Below are 25,958 nucleotides of genomic sequence, written 5' to 3' on the forward strand. Positions count from 1 at the left end.
TACTGAAATACTGGAAGTAACCTAAGTTTCCATCAATAAAATAACGGAGAAATAAAAGTGTCATATACATACAAATGAGTATTATTCAGCCATAAAAAGGAAGGTAAACATCGTTGACATTATATTAATTAAAATATGACAGTCACAAAAAGACAAATGCTGTATGATTTCACTTATATGGGTTACATGGAGTAGTTAAATTTATACACACAGAAAGTATAATGGCGATTGACAGGACCTTCATGAAGGAGTGCGTGGAAAATTATCGTTTAATCTGTGCGGAGCTTCAGTTTTGCACGATGAGAAGTTCTGGAGATGAATGAAAGTTATGGTTGTGCAACAATGTGCCTGTGCTGAATACCACTGAATTGTACACTTAAAATTGATAACAAGGTAATTTTCTTTTTGTTTATGTGTGTTTTATGGCAGTTAAAACTTTTAAAAAATATAATAGAATTGGAAATGTGCAAAATATTAGTAATAACATCAGTAAAAATGGAGAAGAAAGGGAATCTAGGAGCTTTTACCTGCCTTAAAACACACAAAGAATGGCAAAATGTCAGAATCAAACTGATCAGAACTCTGGAAGATTTTGAACAGTTTACAGCAACCAAGAGACTGCTTAATTAGGATAAAGACCACTAAAACATGGTAGGAGATATCTGTGGTGTTTCAACTTAATATTTGCTAAAACTGTCTCCCAGTATGGGAGGAGATTTCAATTCAACAGCCTGTGTTCTCAGTTGGCTAACAGGTTCTAGAAGGAGCAGTAGTTCCAAATCATTGTTTTTCATTTATATTTTATTTTTTATACTTTAATTGTGGTAAAATGTACATAACATAAAATTCACCATTTTAAATGTACAGTCCTGTGGTAACAAGTATATTCACATTGTTGCACAACCAACACCATCATCTATTTCTATAATTTTTTTTACCTTCCTAAACTGAAACTCCAAACCAATTAATGAATAACTTCCCATTTCCCCCTCCCTCCAACTCCAGTACCCATCCTTGTGCTTTCTGCCTGTATGAATTTGATTACTCTAGGTACTTCATTAAAAAAGGAATCATACAATATTTTCCCTTTTCTGTCTAGTTTATTTCATGTCACATAATGTTGTGTGAATATCTCTACATCTCTATCTCTATATCTGTATCTATATCTATGGAACTGTTGGGTTATGTAGTAATTCTATATTTAATTTTTGAAGAAACACTGTATTGTTTTTCATAGTGGCTCCACCATTTTACTTTCTAACCAGCAATGCAAAATTGCTTGAAATTCTCCATGTCCTTCCCAGCACCTGTTATTTTTGAATTGTTGATTAGTCCCTTGATTATCAGTGGGGTGTTAATTCCTCTACTATTATTGTATTCCTGTTAATTTCTCCCTTTATTTCTGTTAGTAGTTGATTTATGTATTTAGGTCCTCCTATATTGGATGCATATAAGTTAATGAGTGTAATATCCTCTTCTTTTATTGATCCCTTATCTCTTATATAGTGTCCTTCTTTGTCTTTCTTTGTGGTCTTTGTTTTAAAGCCTATTTTGTCTGATATGATTATTGCTACCCCCTATTCCTTGTCATTTCCACTTGCATGAAAGATATTTTCCTATTATCTCACTTTCAATCTATGCATGTCTTTTAACCTGAAGTGAGTCTCTTTTAGTCAATATATTGTACGTTACTGTTTTATGATTCAATCTGCCACTCTGTGCCTTTTGGTTGGAGCGTCGCTTTCACAAATTAAATTTTTTTTAATCTATGTACTTAGTTATTGATCTTCAATCCTTTCATATATTTGCTTTTCCTGTTGTAATTTTCTCTTTCCTATGGATTCTTGCTTCTTTTCTATTTGGAGAAGACCTTTCAATATTTCTTTTAGGATAGGTTTAGTATTGCTGTAATCTTCTAGTTTTTCTTGTCTGAGACATTATTTAACTCTCCTTCAATTCTAAATGATAATCCTGCTGGGTTGAGTATCTTAGGTTGCAGGTTTTTCCCTTTCAGGACTTTGAATGTATCTTCCCACTCCCTTCTGGCCTGCAATATTTCTGTAGAGGAATCAGCTAGTAGCCTTATGGAGGTTTCCCTGTAACTAACTGGTTTTCTCTTGCTGCCTTTAGAAATTCTTTCAGCAGTATCTTGTAATTTTCAGTGTACAGATCTTTCCCCTCCTTGGTTAAATTATTCTTTAGTATTTTAGTATTTTATGCTATTGTAAATGGGATTTTTTTTTCATTTATTTCTTCTTCAGATAGATTTTTGCTAGTGTATAGCATATGTGTGTGTGTTCACCACACTGTAATGTATTTAAAATGGTATGTAGATCTAGATATAAAAATATAGATACAGATATAGATATAAAACTAAATATGGTGCTTCTAGCAGTTATGCATGCCTCTGAGTTTGAGAACAGCGTTATTTCAGTAAAAATATGTGTTCAACACACTATTCTGCATGTAAAACACCATTTAAAGATTAATAGATACAAACTACCACACATAAAATAAACAACAAAGATTTAGTGTATATCACAGGGAATTATACCCAATATATTATAATAACCTATAAAGGAATATACCCCGGGAGGGGGGAGGATCACTGTGCCATACACCTGAAATTAACACAATATTGTAAACCAATTATAATTCAATTTAAAGAAAAAAGCCCATAAATAACAAAGGTTGGCGAGGCTGTGGAGAAAAGAGAACCCTTGTACACTGTAGGTGAGAAATTAGTGTGGAAATTGGTATAGGCACTGTGGAAACAGTAGGGAAGTTCCTCAGAAAACTAAAAATAGAACTACTCCATGATCCAGCTATTCCACTCCTGGGTACATAGCCAAAGAAAATGAAAACATTAATTTAAAAAAGATACATGCACCTCAATGTTCATAAGAGTATTATTTATAAAAGCCAAGATATGGAAGCAACCTAAGTGTCCATCAACAGATAAATGGATAAAAATGATGATATATCCATACACAATGAAATACTACTTGGCCATAAAAAGAATGGAATTCTGCCATTTGCAACAACATGGCTGGACCTGGAGAGTATTATACTTCATGAAAGACAAATACTACGTATATATATGATCTAAAAAAATAAAACAAATCAATCAGTATGAAAAAACAGAAACAGACTCGCAGATACAGAGAACAAACTAGTGGTTACCAGCAGGAGGAGCAAGACAGTTGTAGGGGATCAGGAGGTACAAACTACTACATATAAAATAAATAAGATAATGTACAACCCAGGGAAAATAGCCAATATTTTATAATAACTTTAAATGGAATATAATATAAACTTTTGAATTACCATATTGTGAAACTTAAACTAATATAATATTGTAAATCAACAATACCTCAATAAAAATATCCAGCCTTTCCAAAAAAGATGTATATATAATACATGATTTTTATATTGCTACTTTTAAGTAAAGTTTTGGAAAGTATTATTTAAGTGAAGGCATGTGTTTACCACAATGTAAACAAACATGTAAAAAATAATTTTGTAAGAGTGCTACTTGATTGAGATGTTGAAAACATTGTTATTGCAGTGAATGGATGTGTTGTCCACACTTTTATGCGTGTAATGCATTGTGTAAAGACACAGGTATAAAGGATATTCCTTGAGTGTTACTGTTGATTAAATTTCAGAACAGTGTTATTTCAGTGTTTGGATGTGTTCACCATACTGTAATGCGTGTAAAATCACGCTTAAACAGACATACAAAATGTGACTTTAAGAAATCTCCATACTGTTTCCCACAATGGCTACACCAAACAACATTCCCACCAACAGTAGGAGGGTACCCTTTTCTTCACATCCTCTCCAGCATTTGCCATTTGTGGACTTTTTAATGATAGCCATTCTGACTTGTGTGAAGTGATACCTCATTGTAGCTTTGATTTGCACTTCTCTGATAATTAGCGATGCTGACCATTTTTTTCATGTGCCTATTGGTCATTTGTATGTCTTCATTGGAGGATTACTTGTTTTGGTCTTCTGCCCATTTTTGGATTGGTTTGTCTTTTTTAATTATTATTAAGTTGTGTGAGTTGTTTATATATTCTGGAAATTAAGCCCTTGTCAGTCTCATTTTTGCAAATATTTTCTCCCATTCTGTAGGTTGTTGTTTTGTTTCGCTTATGGTTTCCTTTGCTGTGCAAAAGCTTGTAAGTTAAATTAGGTCCCACTAGTTTATGTTTGATTTTATTACTGTTGCCTGGGTAGACTGCCCTAGGAGGGCATTGCTAAGATTTATGTCAGAAAATGTTTTGCCTATGTTTTCTTCCAAAAGGTTTATAGTGTTTTGTCTTATGTTGAAGTCTTTAAGCCATTTTGAGATTATTTTTGTGTATGGTGTGAGGGAGTATTCTAACCTCATACTTACCATATGATTCAGCAATCCCACTCCTGGGCATATATACAGAGGGAACCTTAATTCAAAAAGATACATGCACCTCAGTGTTCACAGCAGCACTATTTACAGTAGCCAGGGACATGGAAACAACCTAGATGCCCATTGACAGATGACTGGATAGAGAAGTTGTGGTATACTTATACAATGGAATACTACTCAGCCATAAAACAGAATAAAATAATGCCATTTGCAGCAACATGGGTGGACCTGGAGATCGTCATTCTAAGTGAAGTAAGCCAGAAAGAGAAAGAAAAATACCATATGATATCACTTATATGTGGAATCTAAAAAAAGACAAATGAACTTATTTACAAAACAGAAACAGACTCACAGACACAGAAAACAAACATGGTTACTGGCAGGGAAGGGAGTAGTTAGGGATAAATTGGGAGTTTGAGATTTGCAGATACTAAATAGTATACATAAAATAGATAAACAACAAGTTTATACTGTATAGCACTGGGAAATAACATTCAATTTAATGAAAAAAATATGAAAGCAAATATATGTATGTATATGTATGACTGAACTATTATGCTGTACACCAGAAAATGACAGAACATTGTAAACTGACTATAATTCTATACAAAAAGAAAAGAAAAGTAAAGTAAAAGATGACTTTAAGAGTGCTAGTGCTTCTGCTGAGTGAACTTTAGAACAGCGTTATTTCAATGTCTGGATGTGTTCACCACGTGTATATAAATGTATGTAAAACCGTGTTTAAACAGACTTATATAAAACTTGACTTTAAGAGTGTTAGTTACTTCTAAAGTTGAGAATAGTGTTATTTCATTGAGGGGATGTTTTGATCACACTATTCTACCTGCAAAACAATGTTTAAAGATACATGTATATTAAGTCTTGTAAGAATGCCACTTTTTCATGAAGTTGAGGACAGTTTCAATTTTAGTGAATATATTCTCCACACATGTAAAAGAGTATTTAAAGACATATGTATTAAACACATTCTAAGAATCTTTTTTTTTCTTTCAAAGTCAAAAACAGTGTTTCTTCAGTGAACAGATATGTTGACCACTTTGTTCTGCACTATTTGTTTAAACACTGTTTAAGGATTCATGTATAAAAGCTATTTCTAATAGTGCTATTTTCTTTTGGATATAATGCTCTTTTGGTGAATAGATGTGTTCACCACACTCTAATTTTGGGGAAAATCACTTTTGTGCATGCAATCTTTCTACCCCGACTTGGCTGCATAAGGTCTCGGACCTGGAACACTTCCTTTCTGAAAAACAAATAGCCCACACAGCCTCTCCTTGGCTTATCACTTTTCATGGAATTTTTTTCTTCTTTTAAAGGCCAAACATATTATAATTTGGTCTGCTTAACTGTATGCCCAAAACACTGCTATATCTGTCCTGTGAGAATGGGATGAGGTTCTCCCACTGTGGCATGAGATGGGTGCACATAGACAAAATCCTCTCTGTTGGCTGCTAGAAGAGACCTGCTAGTCGTGGGGACCACACTCACTATAGAAGCTGAACTTGCCTTGTCTCTTGTAAACAAAGCATTGTTACATCCAGTGCTTGAATATTCTGTGTTATTCTTGGTGATACTGATACCAAGATGTGATGGGCAGAAATGTTCAAGTTCCTCCCCTGTGATTGGTAACTGGTGCATGGTGTTTTGCTCCCCAGGTCCAAGACCAAGGAGAGCCACTTAGAAATCTGGCCTCCCCCTGATGGCTAACACACTGATTGTGATCCTGGTTGCAGATCTGGAAACAGATCCATGACCCTGTAGACACAGCTATATTCCCAGTTGGTGTCGGTGCTGCCATCAGCAGCATAAACCAAAGGTCCTTGGAGGAGTCGTGCACACCAGTGTTTAGAGAAATAAATTTGAAAACTTTGTTCCTGAAGAGTCATCTATGACTCAGCTCTAGGCACTCGAGGCTGTAGAGCAGGAGCCTCTAAAAGTAAGCCCACTAAATTCAATCTGACTATAGATCTTGAAATGACACTCTAACTTGGCTCCAGCCCTTCCCAGCTGTAGTCAGAGAGCAGTCTTGCCTGCCCAGGGACCAGACAGGAACCACGCCTGTCTGCTCACCTGGTTATAGGATTGCAGTCAAAGGACTCAACTGTGGTCCCTGAAATTCACTTGTCCCAGCACCACCCTAGTGAACAAAGTTCTGGGGGCACTCTAGTCCACCCAGGGACCAGACAAGAGCTACACCTGCCCAGGTCCCTAGCAAAAAGCCCACAAAGCATGTACCCCACTGCAGATGCAGCAACAGCCTCATGACCCAGTTCAAATCCAGAACAACTGTGACTCCACACAAAATCCCATCAACCCAGGGAACTGACAGGATAGAATACTTACCTTCCCAAACCAATCTGCAAAGATTGGAAGAGGTGTCTCCTCCCTCCAGTACACAGACACCAATGAAAGTGTGCATGGATCATTAAAAATCAGGCAAATATGACACAACCAAGAGAAAAAAATGCTCTAGTAAGGGGCACCAAAAAAAATGGAAATCTATACATTGCCTGACAAAGAATTAAAAATTATCATCTTAAAAATCTCAATGGAATAAAAAAAATGCAGATAGAAAACTGAACAAAATCAGGAAAAGAATGCATGAACAGACTGAGATTTTAATGAAGAAATAGACAAAATATAAAAGAACCAAAAGGAAATCCTGAAGCTGAAGCATACATAGACACAACTAAAAAATAAATCGGATAGGGTTTTTGAACAGCCAACAACAGCATACATAAAACAAACAAAAAATCAGGAAACTGGAAGACAGAACATTTGAAATTAGCCACTTGGAGGAACAAGAACAAAAAAAAAAAAGAAGAAGAAGGAGAAAGAAGGAGAAGGAGAAGAGGAAGAGGAAGAAGAGGAAAAAGAGGAAGAGGAAGAAGAAGAAAGAAGAAAGAAGAAGAAGAAGAAAGAAGAAAGGAAGAAGAAGAAGAAGAAGAAGAAGAAGAAGAAGAAGAAGAAGAAGAAGAAGAAGAAGAAGAAGAAGAAGAAGAAGAAGAAGAAGAAGAAGAAGAAGGAGAAGGAGAAGGAGAAGGAGAAGGAGAAGGAGAAGGAGAAGGAGAAGGAGAAGGAGGAGAAGGAGAAGGAGAAGGAGAAGAAGGAGAAGAAGGAGAAGGAGAAGAAGAAGGAGAAGAAGGAGAAGAAGAAGGAGAAGAAGGAGAAGAAATTTTAAGGCCTACATTAATTGTAGGACACTGTCAAATGACTAAATATCTGCATCACTAGAGGTGCAAAGGATAAGAGAGAGAGAAACGGCCAGAGAGCTTATTTAAATAAACAACAGCACAAAATTCCAAACTACTGGGAGAGAGATGGGTACCCAGATACATGAAGCTCAAAGGGCCCAAGTTTGGTCAACCCAAGTAAGGTTATCTGATACATATTATAGTCAAATCATTAAAAGTCAAAGACAAACACAGAAATTTGAAAACAGCAAGAGGAAAATGACTCATCACATGCAAGGGAACCCACATAAAGCTATCAGTAGATTTCTCAGCAGAAACCTTGCAGATCGGGGTGGGGGGGGTACTGAGATTGTAGATGCAGGGAACAAACAAGATGTATTTATTTTTAAACTACCAACTGTAGACACTATACCCAGCAAAACATTCCTTCAGAAATGGAGGAGAGATAAAGACTTTCCCAGACAAATAAAAGCTGGGGGATTTCATCACCAATAGATCTGCCTTATGAGAAATGCTAAAGGAAGTTCTTCAAGTTGAAATAAAAGGACATTACATAACAACATGAAAACATACAAAACTAACAACAACATTTAAATTATAGTAACTTATATAAAACTCACTGGTAAAGCTAACCATATTGTCAAATTCAAAATACTCCATATTGTAATGATGATGCATAAATCATTTTTGTCTCTAGTATAACATTTAGAAGACAATTGAGTTAAAACAATTATACCTGCAATAATTTGTTAATGGGTGCACAATATAAAAATTATAAATTATGATGTCAATATTATGAAATGTGGGTGAAGGATAGTATAGTCTTTGTATGCCATTGAAGGTAAGTTGTTATCAACTTAAAACAAACTGTCGTATCCATAATAGGTTTAACGTAAGCCTTGTGCTAGCCACAAAGGAAAAAACATCCAGAGGTAAAGGTAAAGGAATTAAAGTGTACCACTACAAAAACTAAAATGGGAAGCAGCAAGAAAGGTAGAAAGTAACAAAGGAATGTCAAAACAGAAAAACACAATGGCAATAATAAGTCCTTACCTATCAATAATTACTATAAAAGTAAATCAATTAAATTATCTAATCAAAAGAAATAGTGTGGATGGATACAAAAGAAAAAAATGTTTCAAGAATATGCTGGGTAAAGGAGACTCACTTTAGCTTTAAGGACACAAATAGTCTGAAAGTGAAGGAGTGGCAAAAGATATCCCATGGAAATGGTAACCAAAATATAGCAGGAGTGGCTACACTTGCACTAGATAAAATAGACTTGCAATCAAAATTGGTCACAAGGGACAAAGAAGGTCACTATATACTGATAAAGGTGTCAATTAAACAATTTGATACAACAGCTGTAATCTGGAGGACATTACGCTAAGTGAAATTAGCCAAGCAGAGAAAGACAAATACTACATGATCTCACTTATATGTACAATCATAAAAGTGGTACCCATTGAACCAGAGAGTAGAAAAACAGTTACCAAGGGTTGGGGGATGGTGGGGAAAATAGGCAGAAGTTGATCAAAGGGTAATAAATTTTAGCCATACGATAAATAAGTTTGAGGGGTATATTGTACAACATAGTGACCAGATTTAATAATACTGTATTGCGGTTTGCTTGAAATTTGCTAAGAGAATAGACTTCGTGTTCTCACCATACTGGAGAATAAAAAAAAAAAAGTAATTATGTGGGGTGATAGATGTGTTAACTAGCTTGACTTCACAACGTATAACTATCAAACCATCATGTTGTACACCTTAAATATACACAATCTTTATTTGTTACTTAAACCCCAATTAACTGGTAGGAGAAAAACACCCTCCAAACAAAGAAAGCCTAGAACAAAATGACTTCACTATTAAATTCCAGCAGATATTTAAACTACAGCAACAAAAAATATCTATTTTTTTCTTAACCACTTCCAAAATGTGGAGCTAAGGGACCACTTCAAAACTCACTTTTTTGAAGCCAGCCTTACTCTGATACCAAACACAGACAAAGACACTACAAGAAAAGAAAACTACAGGCCATTGTCCCTGATGAATATAGATGTGATAATCCCCAACTGCATACCAACAAATCAAATTCAACAGTGCATTAAAAGGATCAGACAGCATGACTAAGTGAGATTTATCCCTGGAATGCAAGGATGGTTCACCTTTTGCAGTTCAACTAATGTGATACATCACGTTAAGAGAATGAAGGATGAAAATCACATGGCTATGTCAAGAGGTATGAAAAAAACGCATTTATCAGAATTCAAAATACTTTCATGATAAAAACTAGATATAGAAGCGTTGTAACACAAACATAATAAAGACCATACATGACAAGCCTACAACCCATGTTCTATTTATTGGCAAAGAGAGAGAGAGAGAGAGGAGAGAGAGAGAGAGCTTTTCCCGTAAGATCAGGAACAAGACAAGAGTGCACCCTCACCACTTCTGTAAAACATAGTACTAGAAAATCCTAGTAAGAGCATTTAGGCAAGAAAAGATAAAAGAAAGGCATCCAAAGCAGTAAGACAGAAATAAAAATATCTGTTTTCAGATGATATGATCTTGTATGTAGAAAATCCCAAAGAATTCAAAAACGCTGTTAGAACCAATACATAAATTAAGTAGAGTACCAGGATACAAAATCAACATACAAAAATCGGTTGGTTTCTATAGACTAATAAGAGCTCTCTGAAAATTAAATTAAGAAAGCATTCCCCATGCAAACAACAGCACATCACTAGTAAATTATAAAATACTGAAAGATAATAAAGACTAAACCAAAGACTCCATGAAAGAAGAATCTGGTCATGTATAAAAGGGCAAGAATTAGAATGGCATTGGACTTCTTGAAAACGAACTGATTTCAACAGTAACATCTTTTGAGTTTTACAATCTATACATCCTCAAGTACAAAGATGCAGAGATTACGTCTCATACGCTTTCTGGTGAAGTTATAAAGGATGTGCCCTAGAAAAACAAGGCAATAAAGAAAGAAAGAAAAAGAATGGGATCCAGAAACAACATCTTCAACTCAGGAGAGCAAAAAAAGGCAACATCCTTGTGTTACCAGTGGGGCAGCCAGAGTAGAGAGTGTATAGTCCTCATTGAAGAAATAAGACTGGGGGTTTTGAGACAGAGGTCTCCAAGAAAGCAGCATTATTTACTGGATAAGTGAGTCTTTGGATTAATACAAACTATCTGCATATGCACATCAAATCAAGGAGGGGAATAAAGAAAAAGAGAATTCTAGAAATTGCTGGATCGGGGGAGAAGGAGAGGCTGTTCAAGAAAGTAAAATTGAATTAGCTGAAACCAGAGTTTGTATTTGGAGGATAGTCAGGAAGTCACTAGGTAAGGCCTACACTGGATAAAGCAAGAAATGGCAGAATGAAGACATTATTAAGAAATAAAGAGGACAACCAAAATAAGTAGCAAGAAGAATGTAAAGTGACCGTTTCTGGTAAGTAGGCCAGAGGTGGAGTAGAATAAGATGAAGTTATTTATATCTTTTTTTAAAAATAAATACTTGATTAAAATACTCTACAAGTATTGATTTTATAAAAATAAAAAAAAAACACTTTACACTACTTTACAAAAAAAAATTAATGCCACACATGGCTAAACACAAAACCTAAATCTAAGTCTTGGTCTTTTGCTATTTAAAAAATATGCCCTTTAATTTTTACTATGGTCTCCTAGTGAATAGCATATATTTTTGCTAATTATTTAAAATTAGAAGGCTGATCAATTGTTTTGTGTAGTTATTTTATAATAACATTAAGTGTACGTTTATAAAACACTTTAATATCTATATGGCTGATCCTCTAAGAAAAGCCATCAATGCCTACAAACACTTTAATACTTATTAATGTAAACTGGTGTTTGTGGCAAAAAGTATTTTCATTTACTCCTAAAGTACTTTGGAATTTATTCCCAGGAATAACTTTCATGTTAGATTACTTTTTGTGTCAATTATGCAAATTCGGTTAGATTTAAACAAAACAAAACTATCACATTGATGCAGTCCCTCAAATCAAATGATTTTTATAACTTTAGTTGCATAAAAATAATGTAGAGAGATTGTTAAAATGCAGATTCTAAGATATCTCCCAGAAAATGATTATTAGTGGGTCTGGGATGGGAAAGAAAAATCAGCTTCTTTAAGAAACACCCCAGTTGATTTGATGTGGTTGATTCTTGGATCACACCTTAAGAAACACTTTTCTTGAATTTTATTTTTTAAATTTGCATTAATATGTTTAATTTTTGATAATATGGCAAGTGACCTTTAACCATGTATTCATGGGAGACTCTAGATACTGCACTGTCTAATACAAAGCTACAAAGCACGTGTGGATAATTTAACAGCTATACTTTATTTTTAGATGCTAAAACTACTAATTCTATAGCAAACTGTAATCTTAGGTAATAGGACTGTCTGCATAACTAAATTTGTGTCGCAACCCTATGCATTTAAAGGTGGTTCTTTGAACCCCCCCCCAAAAAATATTTATGGTACAATTACTTTAGGATCTCTAGCTTCTACTTTTAATGGAGAATCAGAAGATGATGAATTTGGATTGAGGCATTGTCAACATATTTTAAGTGCCCAATAAAAATAAAAACTGCTTTCATATTAGTGGTCAGGGAAATGCAAGTTAAGACTACAGTGATATGCAGTTTCCCACACTAAACTGGATGGGTACGTTTAAGGTGTTTAAAACATATGTATTGTTGTTCATACTATTTTGAAACTCAAGTGAAAAAATTTGTTTGCATCATTCATTTGGGATGCATTTTTAAAAGCCTCTGCAGTGCTCAGTAAATCAGTTTCTCCTATTCTTTGTAAGCAAATATTTGGCAATTCATTCAAGATCACCTCTACAGTTGAATTTCTAAACTTTTTGAGGTGACAGGACATGTATATGACATAACATTGAAACACTTGGAGAACAAGAAAACATGCAATCAAATTCTAACTTTTCCTTTCAGGCTTGATTTTCTTCTTTATCTGCCTCTCATACAGTCAAGGACACTGCTTCGCAAATTACAAGCATTCAGTATTTTTTCTAAGTTTTAATGCTGTCATTTAGTTAGGGAAGGATAATCGAGCTCCTAAGTGTTTTTTTTTTTTTCCTTTCAAGAAATACTATCTGAAAGCATAAGTTGATGGCATTCATCCTTGCCATTCTTCTCTTACCCTTTACTTTTATTGTGTTTCTACCCAAACAGTTAAGTTGTATTTGTGAACAAGTGCTCTGTGTGAGTGTAGATGGATGAGCAAAAAAGATAAAATGATGCATTCAGAAAATGACCCTGCTTCCTTGCTCTGCTGCTGCCTCCTGACCAAAGAATTCCCATGCAGTGTCTCCCATGCAGACATTGCCTTGGTGTAACTTGGCTCAGTGCATTTTGTCTGTGTAACTTTTACCACTCCAAAGGACTATGCAGTGAATATGGCAATGGGACACTAGTGTGACAGTGAATTTTAATCACCTCCTTATTAAGTTTATTCAGAAAAGAAAAATTAGGAAGTGTGCTTTGCCACGAAGGAAAGGACATGTGCTGTTGAGGTTTGGACGCATGTTAAGTAACAAACAATTCCTGTGCAAGATTAGGCTTCTTTTGAGGAGCAGATAAAATCCAGAGGACAATGATTCTATCAGATTTGACTAACAGCCAACAAACTTCCAGCTGGTATCCAAGCTAGATATAAGAGGAAAACAAACTTCATTTCATTTTGCAATCGACTTGAAGTGCTTCTTAATGGAAAAACAAACTAGCAGAACCCAAGTTGCTGCTTTACTTACTATAAACACTGGCAGGCTTAGAGGTAGTTATTTGAGGTTTACTTGTCTAAATATTGAGCCAGTAGGCATTTGTTGATCATTCATCTATTTAAAGCCAACTGTATGGAGCAAGTGTAAGGTGTGAAGATTGATGTGGACCAGGATCTGTGAATCAGTTGCATGGTACACCGAAAAGAGCTGCTAGTGGTTTTGTTCCCTTTGAAGTTTTGCATACTGATTCAGAGCAGGTTGAAACTGAGGCTATTTTCCAAATAAAGGATACAATTAAGAACCTGCTCATCTTTTTCCAATCTTTTGCTAATTTTTACTCATTAGTGATTCTTTAGGCTCATGAAAAGTGAATTCTCTATAATCAAATGAGAATTCCAGGAGAAGGGGCTATTGAAATTGTCCCTTTGACTCCATGGTTAATACACAAATCTCCTTCAAATCCTGTATCAAGGGCTGTGTATCCCATATCTGGAGGCTCACTTCTATCCTCAAATCTAGACCCAATCTAACTCTTAGCAGGAGAAACTTTATTTCTCAGTAACAAAACAGTCTTGGCACAAGATTGCACAATTAAGAGCCTGGGGAGAACCATCAGAACAAAAAAAAAATTATATTAAGATGCAAAAATATGGAAATATATATCATGTTCGTGGATTGGAAAAATTAAAGTTAAAATGACTGCACTGCCCAAAGTGATCTGCAGACTCAATGAATCTCTATCCAAATCCCAATGGCATTGCTCATAGAAATAGAAAACAACCCTAACATTCATATGGAACTACAAAATACTCCAAATAGTCAAAACAATCTTGAGAAAGTGTAACAACATACTTCTTGATTTCAAAATACATTACAAAGCAAACAATTAAAACAGCATGGTACTGGCACAAAAACAGACCTATAGACCAATGAAATGCAATAGAAATCCCCCAAATAAGCCCAGACATACATTGTCAATTGATTTTTCAACAAGGGTGCCAATACTACACAATGGGGAAAGGAGAATCTCTCCAACAAATGCTGTTGAGAAAAGTGAATATCTACATGCATGAGAATAAAATTGCAGCTTTATTTTACCCAAAAGTCTACTCAAAATGGATTAAAAGCTTTAGCATATAAGACCTGAAACTGTAAATCTACCAGAAGAAAATTTAGGGAAAAATCTTCATGTCATTGGTCTAGTAAATGATTTCTTGGCTATAACACCAAAAGCACAAGAGGAAAAAAAAAAAAAGGAAAAATAGGCAAGTGAAACTACATCAAACTGAAATGGCTTCTGCTTGGCAAAGGAAACAATCCACAGAGAGAAAAAGGTAACCTTGGAATGACAGAAAATATTTGCAAACCATGTATCTAAAAGGGGGTTAATACCTAAAATATATCAAGAACCCCTATAACTCAATAACAAAATAACCCAGTTAAAGAATGGGCAAAAGGACCTAAAAAAACTTAATGAGATATCAGCTTACACCTGTGAGTATGGTGGTCTTGTGTACTAAAAAAAAATATAATGAGTGCCGGCAAATTTGTGGAGTAATTCATATCCTGTGCACTGCTGGTGGGAATGTAAAATGACAAAGCTGCTATGGAAAATGAAAATGTAGGTTTCTCAAAACAAAATAAATAAATAAACATAGAACTACTATGTGATCCTGCAGTCCCACTTCTGAATATATATCCAAAAGAGCTGAAATCAGGATACCTAAGACATATCTGCACTCTTGTGTTCCTTGCAGCATTATTGACAATATCCAAGATATGGAAACACCTGAATTTCATCAAAGGATGAATATATAGAGGAAATTTGGTATATGCACACAGTGGAATATAATTCAGCCTCAAAAACAGGAGGAAATCCTGTCATACGTGTCAACATGGATGTACCTGAAGGACATTATGCTGAGTGAAGTAAGCTGATCACAGAAGGACAAATACTGAATGATTCCACTTACATGAGGTACCTAAAGTAGTCTAACTCATAGGAACAGAGAACGGTGGTTACCAGAGGGTGGAGGGAAAGAGAAATGGGAAATTGGTGTCCAATGGGTAAAAAATTAGGTATACAAGATTAATAAGTTCTAGATATCTGCTGTACATCATTGTGCTTATAGTTAACAATACTGTATTGTGCACTTAAAAATTTTTTATGACGGTAGATCTCATGTTAAGTGTTGATACCACGATAAAAAATGTCGTATGTATATGTAATGGAATCTTATTCAGCCTTACAAAGGAATGCAATTCTGGTGCAGGCTGAAACATGGATGAAACTTGAAGACATTATGCTAATTGAAATAAGCCAGATACAAAAGGACAAATAGTGCATATACTTCAATTATGTGAAGTGCATAGAATGGTCAAATACACAGAGACAGAAAGTAGTATGGTGGTTACCAGGGTCTGGAGATAGGAGAGAATAGGGAGTTATTGTTTAATGGGCACAGAGTTTCAGTATGGGAACATGGAAATTTCTGGAGATGGGTAGTAGTGGTGGGTGTGCAACAATGTTAGTGTACTTAATGTCACTGGACCACTCACTTAAAATGATTAAAATGGTAAATTTTATGGTATGCATATTTTGCCAAAGTAGAAATAAAACATGATTGACTTTTTAAACGAAAACAATAACAATATGCTGTAGGGTTTATAAAACGTGTAATAGTATATATGACAACATAGCATAAAGAACATATGAGGGGGGAGAAATGGAAACTTACTATTATAAATTTCTAACAGCAGTTTTGGAGTGGTACGGTGCCACCTGAAGAAAGACCATGATAAAATAAGACTGCAGTATAAATCCTATAGCAACCACTAAAACAGCAAAATGAATAGTTTTAGCCAGTAAGCCAGCAAGAGAGATAACTTTGAATCATAAAAAAATATCCAATTCATCCAAAAGAAGGTCAAAAAAAAAAAAAGAGGGAAAAATGTAAGAAAGGAAAGATAGAAAACAAAGAGCATGAAAAACAACTATATCAATAATCACATTAAATTTAAATGGCCCAAGTCAAGGCCTAGCAAACTTTTCCCACAAAGGGCCACATAGTAAATATTCTAGATTTGAAGGCCTGTGTTCTCTGTGCAACTAATCAAATCTGTCATTGGACTCAAAAGCAGCAATAGTCAAAACATAAACAAATGAGCATGTCTGTGTTCCAAAATAAACTTTGCTTATTAAAGTGTATAGGTGACCATTGCTTGCAGACCCCTGTAAATGGCCAAAATCTTACTCCAAATTAAAAGCAGATATCATGGGATTAGATAAAAGAGCAAGACTGAACAAAAAGAAACATAATTCAAAAATGAAGACCCAAGTGCATTGAGATATATATATATATATTTCATGCTAATGATAATCAAAAGAAACCTGGAGCGGCTATACTTATCTCAGACAAAACAGGCCTCAGAAGTAAGAATAGCAACATGTTTAAAGGAGATTTTGTCATAATGATAAAGGGGTCAATTCATCAAGAAGACATTAAAAATCCTCAGCAATTCTGCATCTGACAGAGCCTCAACATACAAAACACACACACACACACACACACACACGGATTCAGCTGCAAGGAGAAATAGTAAAATCCATAATTATAGTTGGAGATTTAAAGAGTTCTCTCTCAGTAATAGATAAAACAAATAGACAGACAATCAGCAATGAGGTAGAACTAAGCAAGGCCATCAATCAAATGTAACATGTTGACACTTACAGAATACTTCTTCCACAGAAAGGAGAATAAAACTTATATTTGAGACAATATGGAACATTCACCAAAATAGCCAAACACCTTGGATTGTGAAACAAGCCTTACCAGATGTAACAGAATGGATATCAAATAAAATGTGTTCTCAGACTATGATGAAATTAAGCTGGAAATTAATAGCAGAAAAATATCCCAACACTGGGAATTAAGCAGCACACGTCTAAATGGTCCTTAGGTCAATAAGGAGGTCTCAGTTGAAATAAGAAGTTTCAGTTTTTTAACTGAACAATGACAAGAATACAACATACCAAAATGTGTGGGATGCAGCTAAGGCAGCAGTTATGGAGAAATTTTTAGGTTTAAATGCTTACGTTAGAAAAGAAAGAAAGACTCCAATTAGTAATCTAAGATTCACTCTCAAAGGAGAAAAGAGGAACAAAGTAAAGTCAAATCAAGCTGTGGAAAGGAAATAAGATAAAAGCCAAAAGCAATGCAACTGAGACAGAAAAACAGAAAAATCAATAAATCAAAACACTTGACCGTGGCTTGAAAAAGATTAATAAATTGATAAATCTCTTTTATTTCAGGCCTGACATAAAAGGTGTGAAGATACCAATATCAATATAGGACTGAATAAGGAGTTATCACTATAAGCTTGGAAACATTAAGACGAATACTACAAAATGGCTCTACAATGAAAACTAGATGGTTTAGGTGAAGACAGACTATTTCCTTAAAGAACAAAAGCTACTAAAATGCCCACAAGATCAAATACATAACAGTGAATGTTCATGTAACTATTAAATGAATCAAATTCTTAGTCAAAAACATATTTAAAAGGAAATCTCCAGGGACTCGTGGTTTCATTTGAAAATCCTTCCAGTTACAGAGGAAATAATACCCATTGAGTACACACCTGTGTAAGGAATTGAAGAGGAAGGACTACATCAAAACTCTAAAACTTACTTTATGAGACTGAAATTACTCTGATACTACAACCAGATAAAGACATTACCAAAACAGTGATCTGAAGTCCAATATTCCTAAAGAACATAGATGGAAATAATTGTCAAGGAATTATTAGCAGATTATATTCCACAGCATATTAAAAAGGATAATACAGCATGACCAAAAGAAGTGTATCAACAGGATGCAAAGCTGGTTCTATATTTGGAATTTAACAAGTGTAATCCGCCATATAAACAGATTAAAGAAGAAGAACCACATGGTCAATGACAATAGATGCAGAAAAAGCTTTTGGCAAAGTGCAACATAATTTCATAATTAAAACTCTCCTAAGAGTAGGAACAGAAGGGTACTTCCTCAAACAAAACACATTTACAAAAAAACTTACAGCTAACATCATACTTAATGTTGAATTACTGGATGCCTTTCTTCTGAGATCGGGGGCAAGATAAAGAACTTATCTCCTGACAGTCCTATTCAACATGGTGCCGAAAGTATGAGCCAGTGAAATAAGGCAAGGCAAAAAATTAAAAATGCATACAGTTTGGGAAGGAATAAGTAAAAGGGTTTTTACTCACAGTCTACACAGAAAAACCCAAAGAAAGAATCTACAGAAAACAAAAACCAAAAACAAAACCAACAACAATAACAATAACAACAACAAAAAACCCTCTAAAACCAATAAGAGAGTTTAACAAGGTGACAGGATACAGGGTCAACACACACACAAAAAATCAAACTTATTTCTATACACTAGAAATGTCCAATCCTTTGCAAAAGAGTGAACCTCCACATAAGCCTGAAATCTTATGTGAAAGCTAACTCAAAGTGGGTGAAAGGTCTAAGTGTAAACTGTAGAGCTCTAAAACTTTTAGAATAAAGCATAGGGGAATATCTTCATGAATTAGGGTTAGGCAAAGGCTTCTTAGATGTGGCATCAAAATCATGATCCATAAGTAAAATAATTGATATATTGGACAATTCCAAGATTAAAAACTTTTGTTCTCTGGAGAACACTACTAAAGAAAGAGAGAATAAACTACAGCCTAGAAGAAAATATTTGCAAATAAAATATCTGAAATAGGATTTATATGCAGGATGTATAAAAACTCCCCAAACTCAACAATAAGTTAAGAGAAAAAAAAACTAGTTGTAGAGTGAGCAATAGATATTGAGATTTCAACCAAGATGACATAAGGATGACACAAATCTAATAGGAAGTACCAACACGCATCTAATCAAATGACTAAAATACACACAAACACACACACACACACATTACCAAGTGCTGGAGATGATGTGGAGCTACTGGATCTCTCAGGCATTGCTGCTACGAATGCTAAAATCTGGATCAACCTGTCACATGGTTTTGCAGTTTCTTCCAAATTTAAACCTATACTTACCATGTTATTCAGCAGTCCAAATCCTGTGTAACCTAGAAAATAGAAAACTTACGTTCACTGAAAAATCCTGTATGCAGATGTTATGGCAGGTCTATGCATATTTCACCAAAAAAAAAAAAAAACCCCAAAAACAAAAACCTGGAAACAACCCAAATGCCTTACAATAGGTGAATGGATAAAATACACCATGGTACATCCATACAATTAGATTGAATGAACTACTAATGCATGTGACAACTTGGATGGATCACAAGGTACTGCATGATTTCACTTATATATCACTCTCAAAATGACAAAATTACACTGATGGAGAATAGGTCTGTGGTCGCTGGGACTTGGGGCCAAGGTAGTGGTGTGATGAAACAGTGCCATATCCTGATTGCAGTAATGGTTACACTAATCTATACATTTGATACAATTCATAGAGCTTTATGCCAAGAGGGAAAAATCAAAGTTTATAGGGTGATAATTTGAAAAAAATAAAAAAATTAAAAATCATGCACACACACAGTATTCCACGACATACCTATTAAAATGGCTGAAGTTTATAGAATTTATTTTACTTTATTTTTTTAATGGAGGTACTGGGGATTGAACCCAGGACCTCACGCATGCTAAGCACGCACTCTCCCACTGAGCTATACTCTCCCCCCTACAGTGGCTAAAGTTTAAAACACTGATTTTATCAAGTGCTGGCAAAGATGTGGAGGAACTAGAATTTGAATACACTGCTGATGGAAATGTAAAATGGTACAACAACATTGGAAAAATATTTGGCAATATGTCTTAGTCCGTTCAGGCTGCCATAACAAAACACCACAGACTAGGTGGCTTATAGACAACAGAGATGTATTTCTGGAGGCTGGAAAGTCCAAGATCAAGGAGCCAGCATGGTCACGTTCTGGTGAGGGCTTTCTTCTTGGTTTGTACCAGGTGATGTCTTACTGTGTTTTCACATGGTTAGAAGCGCTGAGCTGTCTCTCTGGAGCTTCTTTCACAAAGGCATTAATGTTATTCACGAGGGCTCCATTGTCATGGCCTACTCACCTCCCAAAAGCCCTACCTCCTAATACCATCACATTGGGAATCAGAGTTTTAACATATAAATTTGGGGGGAACACAGACATTTAGACCATAGCAGGCAGTTTCTTAAAATATTACATATACACCTACCATATGATCCAGGCATTCTAGTCCTAGGAATTTACCAAAGAGAAAGGAAATCATGTGTACAAACAAATACTTGTATATGAATGTTCAGAGCAGCTTTATTTTCAATAGCCAAATAATACACATAATAATAAAACAGTGGTAAAGTCCATCAACATGTGAATGGATAAACACACTGTGGTATTTCCACATAATGGAATACTCAGAGCAATAAAAAGTAATGAACCATTGATATGCATTACAACATCAATGAATCGCAACATGCTGAGTGCAAGAAGCCAGACTAAAATGCGTATATACACTATAATTAAATTTATGTAAAATTCCAGAGAATGCAACTGAATATACATATACACATATATATATATATATATATATATATGACAGAGAGCAGGTCAGTGGTTGCCTGGGGACCAGAGGGAGTAAGGAGAGGATGGAGGCAGGGATCACAAAGGAGCAGGGGCAGGAAATTCATCATATCAAAATATACCTTGGAGGAGTGTATGTGAAAGGAAAGGGCAATGAAGTAAGGCTGCACAGGGTGCTTCCAAGTTACTCACAAGATTCTAAAACTCACTGAGGGGCAGCGACCATGCATTCTGCCTGATCAACATACAAATTACTACACACACACACACACACACACACACACACATATACTTCCTTCTTGTATGTGTGAAACATTTAAGAAAATGCACGTAAGCATCATGAAAGATAAATACATGCATATATATTATAGAGTTAATGGTAACTATAGGGTTATTTTATAGACCAGGGATTCATACAGTTTTAGAAATGGATAGAGTACTATGATCATCAACTGTGAGGCCCTCAGTTTACATCGAGAATAGTGAAGCGACCTGCCTCAGGTCAAACAACTAAGACTTAAACCTTGGTTGTTACTTTACTCCCACAGGACAGTTCTTTGAATTACTCCACCTTCCTTTTCTCATCTCTTGAGCTAGTTCTCTTTCTGTGACTTCAGTTAAACACTCTGCCCCCTCACAAGTAAAAGACATTCCTACATACATATATAAACGTATAGATACACAAATACAGCATTTGCCCATACATCCATACATACATGCATGGTGTGCTGTTTAAAAACCAGCTCTGTGGGAGGGGGACAAATTTGCAGCATGCACTTACCAATTTCTCTGTTCCCATTTCCCCCACCATGGCTGATTTCAAGCTCCCAACATGGTGTCACTGAATATGGAGTTTTGGAAGAGATGTGCAGTAGAACGCCATTTATAGTTTTTTCATCATACAGATACAGTAGATGAAAATAAGCTCAAAAAAACAGATTAATAGTAAAATGTAGTAAAATAATTAGGAAAGAATGTGTTTTGAGTGTTTACTAACTTTGGCTTTAATATAATGTATTAATGAATTCATTTACTTATTTTGTTTATATAATCTGATATTTACTAATGGTATGCTTCCCAACTGGCTCACAAAATTTCCTAAAACTTTAATAACTGATTACCACCAGTTGATTTGAGACAGCTTTAGCATACCATTGCTGCATAAACAGCTGCAAACTTTGGTGTGTGCTTCAAAAGTTCCTTGGAGTATTTCTTCCCTACTATAAAGCAAACAGAGTAAGCCTGCATTGCCCTTATTTGCTACATTTAAGAATTTGGCAAAGTAGTGGGTTAAATTTATGAACCATTCTTTGATCATCCTTATCAAATAAAAAGTGGAATTGAGTAAGCACTATATAGAGAGAGTCCATAATGTAAAATAAAGTAATTTGTACCTACTATACATAGATGGATTCATGCTGGAATCACATTTCTCCAGATGTGCCTTCCTGTTTATCTAAAAATCTAGGCCCCATCCCTCCCTCCCTCCCTCCCTTTCCTCCTTTCCTTCCTTTCCTCCCTTCCGTCCTTTCCTCCCTCCCTCCCTCTTTCATTTGTCATTGTTTTCTTGAGAACAGAAACAATAGAATATATATATAGAGAGAAATAAAGGTAGTGAGAGAGAGAGAGGGAGGAGAGAGAGAGAGAGAGATTTTACAGAATTGGCCCCCACCATATGACGATGTAATAAATATTTTTTGATATTATGTAATTATTGTTTTGGCATCTTGAGGTCATGGGGCCATGCTAGTGACCCAAGGTTGTTTTCACCCCCACCATCCCAGTGTTTTTGCAAGTATGTGGAAATCTTATTACAAACACTCCATCCACTAGCCTCAACACATATGTTTTGCTTCTTTCCCAATAGGGGGCATCTCCACCTAGCTAGTTCCTGCCAACATAGCAAAAGACTTTACCCAAGTTCCTCTCTCTTCTCCCTGCAGGTGACCCCATGTGCCCCTGTGTGGTGTGTCATGCCTCCCATCCTCTGAGGAATTGTGAGTAATAAAGTTTTCTTTCAAAGGCAGTAAGCTCCTTTTCTGACATCTTACCATACCTGAGTACAACAAATGCTGGGTACATCTTAAAATAAATCCTGGGTACAATGGCAAGTCCAAAACCTGTAGGATAGACTGACATCTATTTGTCTTAGGTCAACACAATCTTGCTACTAGTCTGGATAAACCTGCGCTAGTTTAGCATCTCTCAGGCCTAGCATGCTAGCCCTGGCAGCCTTCCTTTGTTCCCCTGCAGGAAAATAAAAACACAACAAACCAACCAACCAACCAACCAACCAACCAGCCCCACATCAGGCTTCTTCCATTGGGTCTTAATTTCACGCCGTTGTCATTTTGCCTGCTTACACAAAATGGCTAACCCACAGAGAGGGGACACCAGGGTTTGGAAGAGGACCACAGTTTTGTGAGTGAATATTGGGAGAGTGCCCTTAGAAGGCTGCCAATCTCCTCAACCAAGGCAGGGGGGTGGAAGGAGGGTCCTCTCTTCACAACCACTCAAGCAAGCAAGAGGGTCTTCAAGACCCCTCGCTAGAGCGTCCTGTGCCCCTGCTCCACCAGAGCCACGAGGCGCTGTGACGTGATGGCAGGAGCACGGGGCAGAGCACATATGCCCCGCCCCCATCTCGAGCCCCCTCTAGGGCCCCATTGAGACGTCACCGCGGTAGCCATTGTCTGGTCCGCGTCGCGTTGCCCCAGGAGACGCCACAGGCCTCTCCAAGACTCTCAGAGCGAAGCCACAGAGTCCTTGGCCCTGACCCACGACCCTCCCCGAGAGAGGCTCCTACCTCCAGCCCAAGCCCCCTCGCCCACCTTCCAACCTCAGAGGACCAACTTTCCCTCAGATTCTCTGAGAAAGGAGAGCAAGGACTGACGGCCTCATGAGTGAGGCCGGAGAGGCCACCTGCACGGAGGTGGCAGCTTCCATCTCCCCTCAAGCCGCGCAGAAACACCTGGCGTCCTTGGGAGGCGGAGATCCTCCCCGGGCCCTAGTCGCAGGCAACCTCAGCAGCGATGGGATCCCCAAGACCCCCGCGGCAGGCGCCAAGGGAAAGGTGCCCAAGCAGGTCATCGCTAAGAGAGTGCGAGGCTCCGTCAAGTGGTTTAACGTGAAGAATGGGTACGGTTTCATCAGCAGGCACGACACCCAGGAAGATGTGTTCGTTCACCAGACGGCCATCACCCGAAACAACCCTCACAAGTACCAACGCAGCGTGGGCGACGGCGAGACGGTCGAGTTCGACGTGGTGCAGGGCGAGCGGGGCACCGAGGCCGCTAACGTGACCGGGCCAGCCGGCGCACCAGTGGAGGGCAGCCGCTATGCTGCCAACCGCCCCCGCTTCCGCCGGGGCTTCTATATCCACCGCCGCGAGCAGCCACCACGCGGTCCCAAGGGTGCTGAGGACGACGTTGACGAAGGCGAGGGCAGCGGCGAAGGCTCCACCGCAGCCCAGGGCCTGAGGCGCCGCCCGCCTGGCCACTCCCAAGACCCACGGCTGCGGCGCTTCCCGCCCTTCCGCAGGGCCCCGGCGGTGATCCGCCGCCCATCGATCCAGGCTACTACCAACGGTCCACGGGCCGCCCAGCTGCCGGGGGCCGCCCAGACCGCAGGGCCCGAGCCACGGCGGGGGCCGCGCCTCAGCTACCTGCAGAGTCGCCCTAGGGGCCGAGGCACCACGCTTGCTCCAAGACCCTCACCAAGCATCTCTGTGGAGCTGGAGGAGGAAAACAAGGAGAGCGGACGCGTCGCTGGAGATCCGAAGCAGGGGCCCCCTCCACGCTACGGATCCCGCCGCCCCAGTAACCCGCGCCACCTCCCGCAGCAGGCTCCTGGAACCCAGGACCAGGACCCCGAGGGAGGAGAGGGCAAGATACGGAAGAGCCCTACTGAAACACCTGCTGCCATTGCTGTGGCCAAGAAGAGCAGTGCCACTGCGGAGGAGGATCCTCTGCTCATGGATGCCCCCTCTGCCGCCCAGGCCGACTAACAGCTCGGCTCCCTCCCCAGGGGCTCCCTGGCTTGGGCTGCAGGTGATGTCCCCTTGAAGAGAAGATGCCCTTTCGTGCATCACAGTCCAAACATCCACACTGTTAGAGTTGTGCCCTGAGAAAAATACATGCCCCTTCCCCAAGGCTTGAGGATAAATCACAAGATCTATACGTTTCTAAACTCCCTCATACAATCTGCCTTGGTAGTTTTGGTACACACACACACACACGCCGGTACCTCTGACTATTCTTTTTAAAGATCTGACTAGGACCACAGCTATTATACTGCATCCCCAGGTGAATTAGTTGGAGTGCTTTTAAAAATTAGTTTTTATTTTTAATACAAAAACTAAGATTATCTGATGTTGAAGATTATCTGACATTGGTTGCTGTGTGATATTACTCACCTGAAGTGGTCATTTTCTCAATAAAACATTTCATGTTACTTTTATCTGTTATCACTGTTGTCTGATTTTTTTTAAAGCCTGTCAGCACATAATTGTATTGACACAGTCCTTTCAATCCTTCTTAGAACCAGTTTTAGCAAAGATCATGCCTATTGTTCTCTTTCCAAGTCACGAATTTAAAACTAATTCTGGACTTACAGGTTGAACTTCTCAGGGTATTCTAAAGGATAAGAATACTTGGAAAAGAAAGACATATCCCCAACACTTTCTCTTTCATCCTCTTCCCCTGCCCTGCCATTTGAGCAATAAATCTGGAGGATGGGCCCAACTACCCACACTTCCTGCTTAGGTAGTAAGTACTCTATGAGGCAAAACACAAAAAGCTGAGCAAAACACCATGACAAGTGAAAAATGTGGCTCTCTGGAAACAGAATTTGCCTCCTCTGTATTTTTTTTCTTTTAATGGATTCAATATAATACGATTTAAGTGGTTA

General features: G+C 37.5%; 1 protein-coding gene across 1 annotated transcript; it reads left to right on the top strand.

Annotated features, from left to right (window-relative positions):
- Window positions 1-23,471: 23,471 nt before the first annotated feature.
- On the top strand, window positions 23,472-25,056 carry LOC105082478 (uncharacterized). Its single transcript, XM_045508102.2, has one exon. The coding sequence runs from the start codon at window positions 23,950-23,952 to the stop codon at window positions 25,054-25,056; it is 1,107 nt and encodes a 368-aa protein (XP_045364058.2). The 5' UTR covers window positions 23,472-23,949.
- The last annotated feature ends 902 nt before the right edge of the window (window positions 25,057-25,958 follow it).

Source organism: Camelus bactrianus, chromosome X (genome assembly GCF_048773025.1).
Source record: "Camelus bactrianus isolate YW-2024 breed Bactrian camel chromosome X, ASM4877302v1, whole genome shotgun sequence".
Classification (NCBI taxonomy): Eukaryota; Metazoa; Chordata; class Mammalia; order Artiodactyla; family Camelidae; genus Camelus; species Camelus bactrianus.

Coding starts and splice junctions, on each gene's coding strand:
- LOC105082478 (XM_045508102.2), top strand. CDS start 23,950: ATGAGTGAGGCCGGAGAGGCCACCTGCACGGAGGTGGCAGCTTCCATC.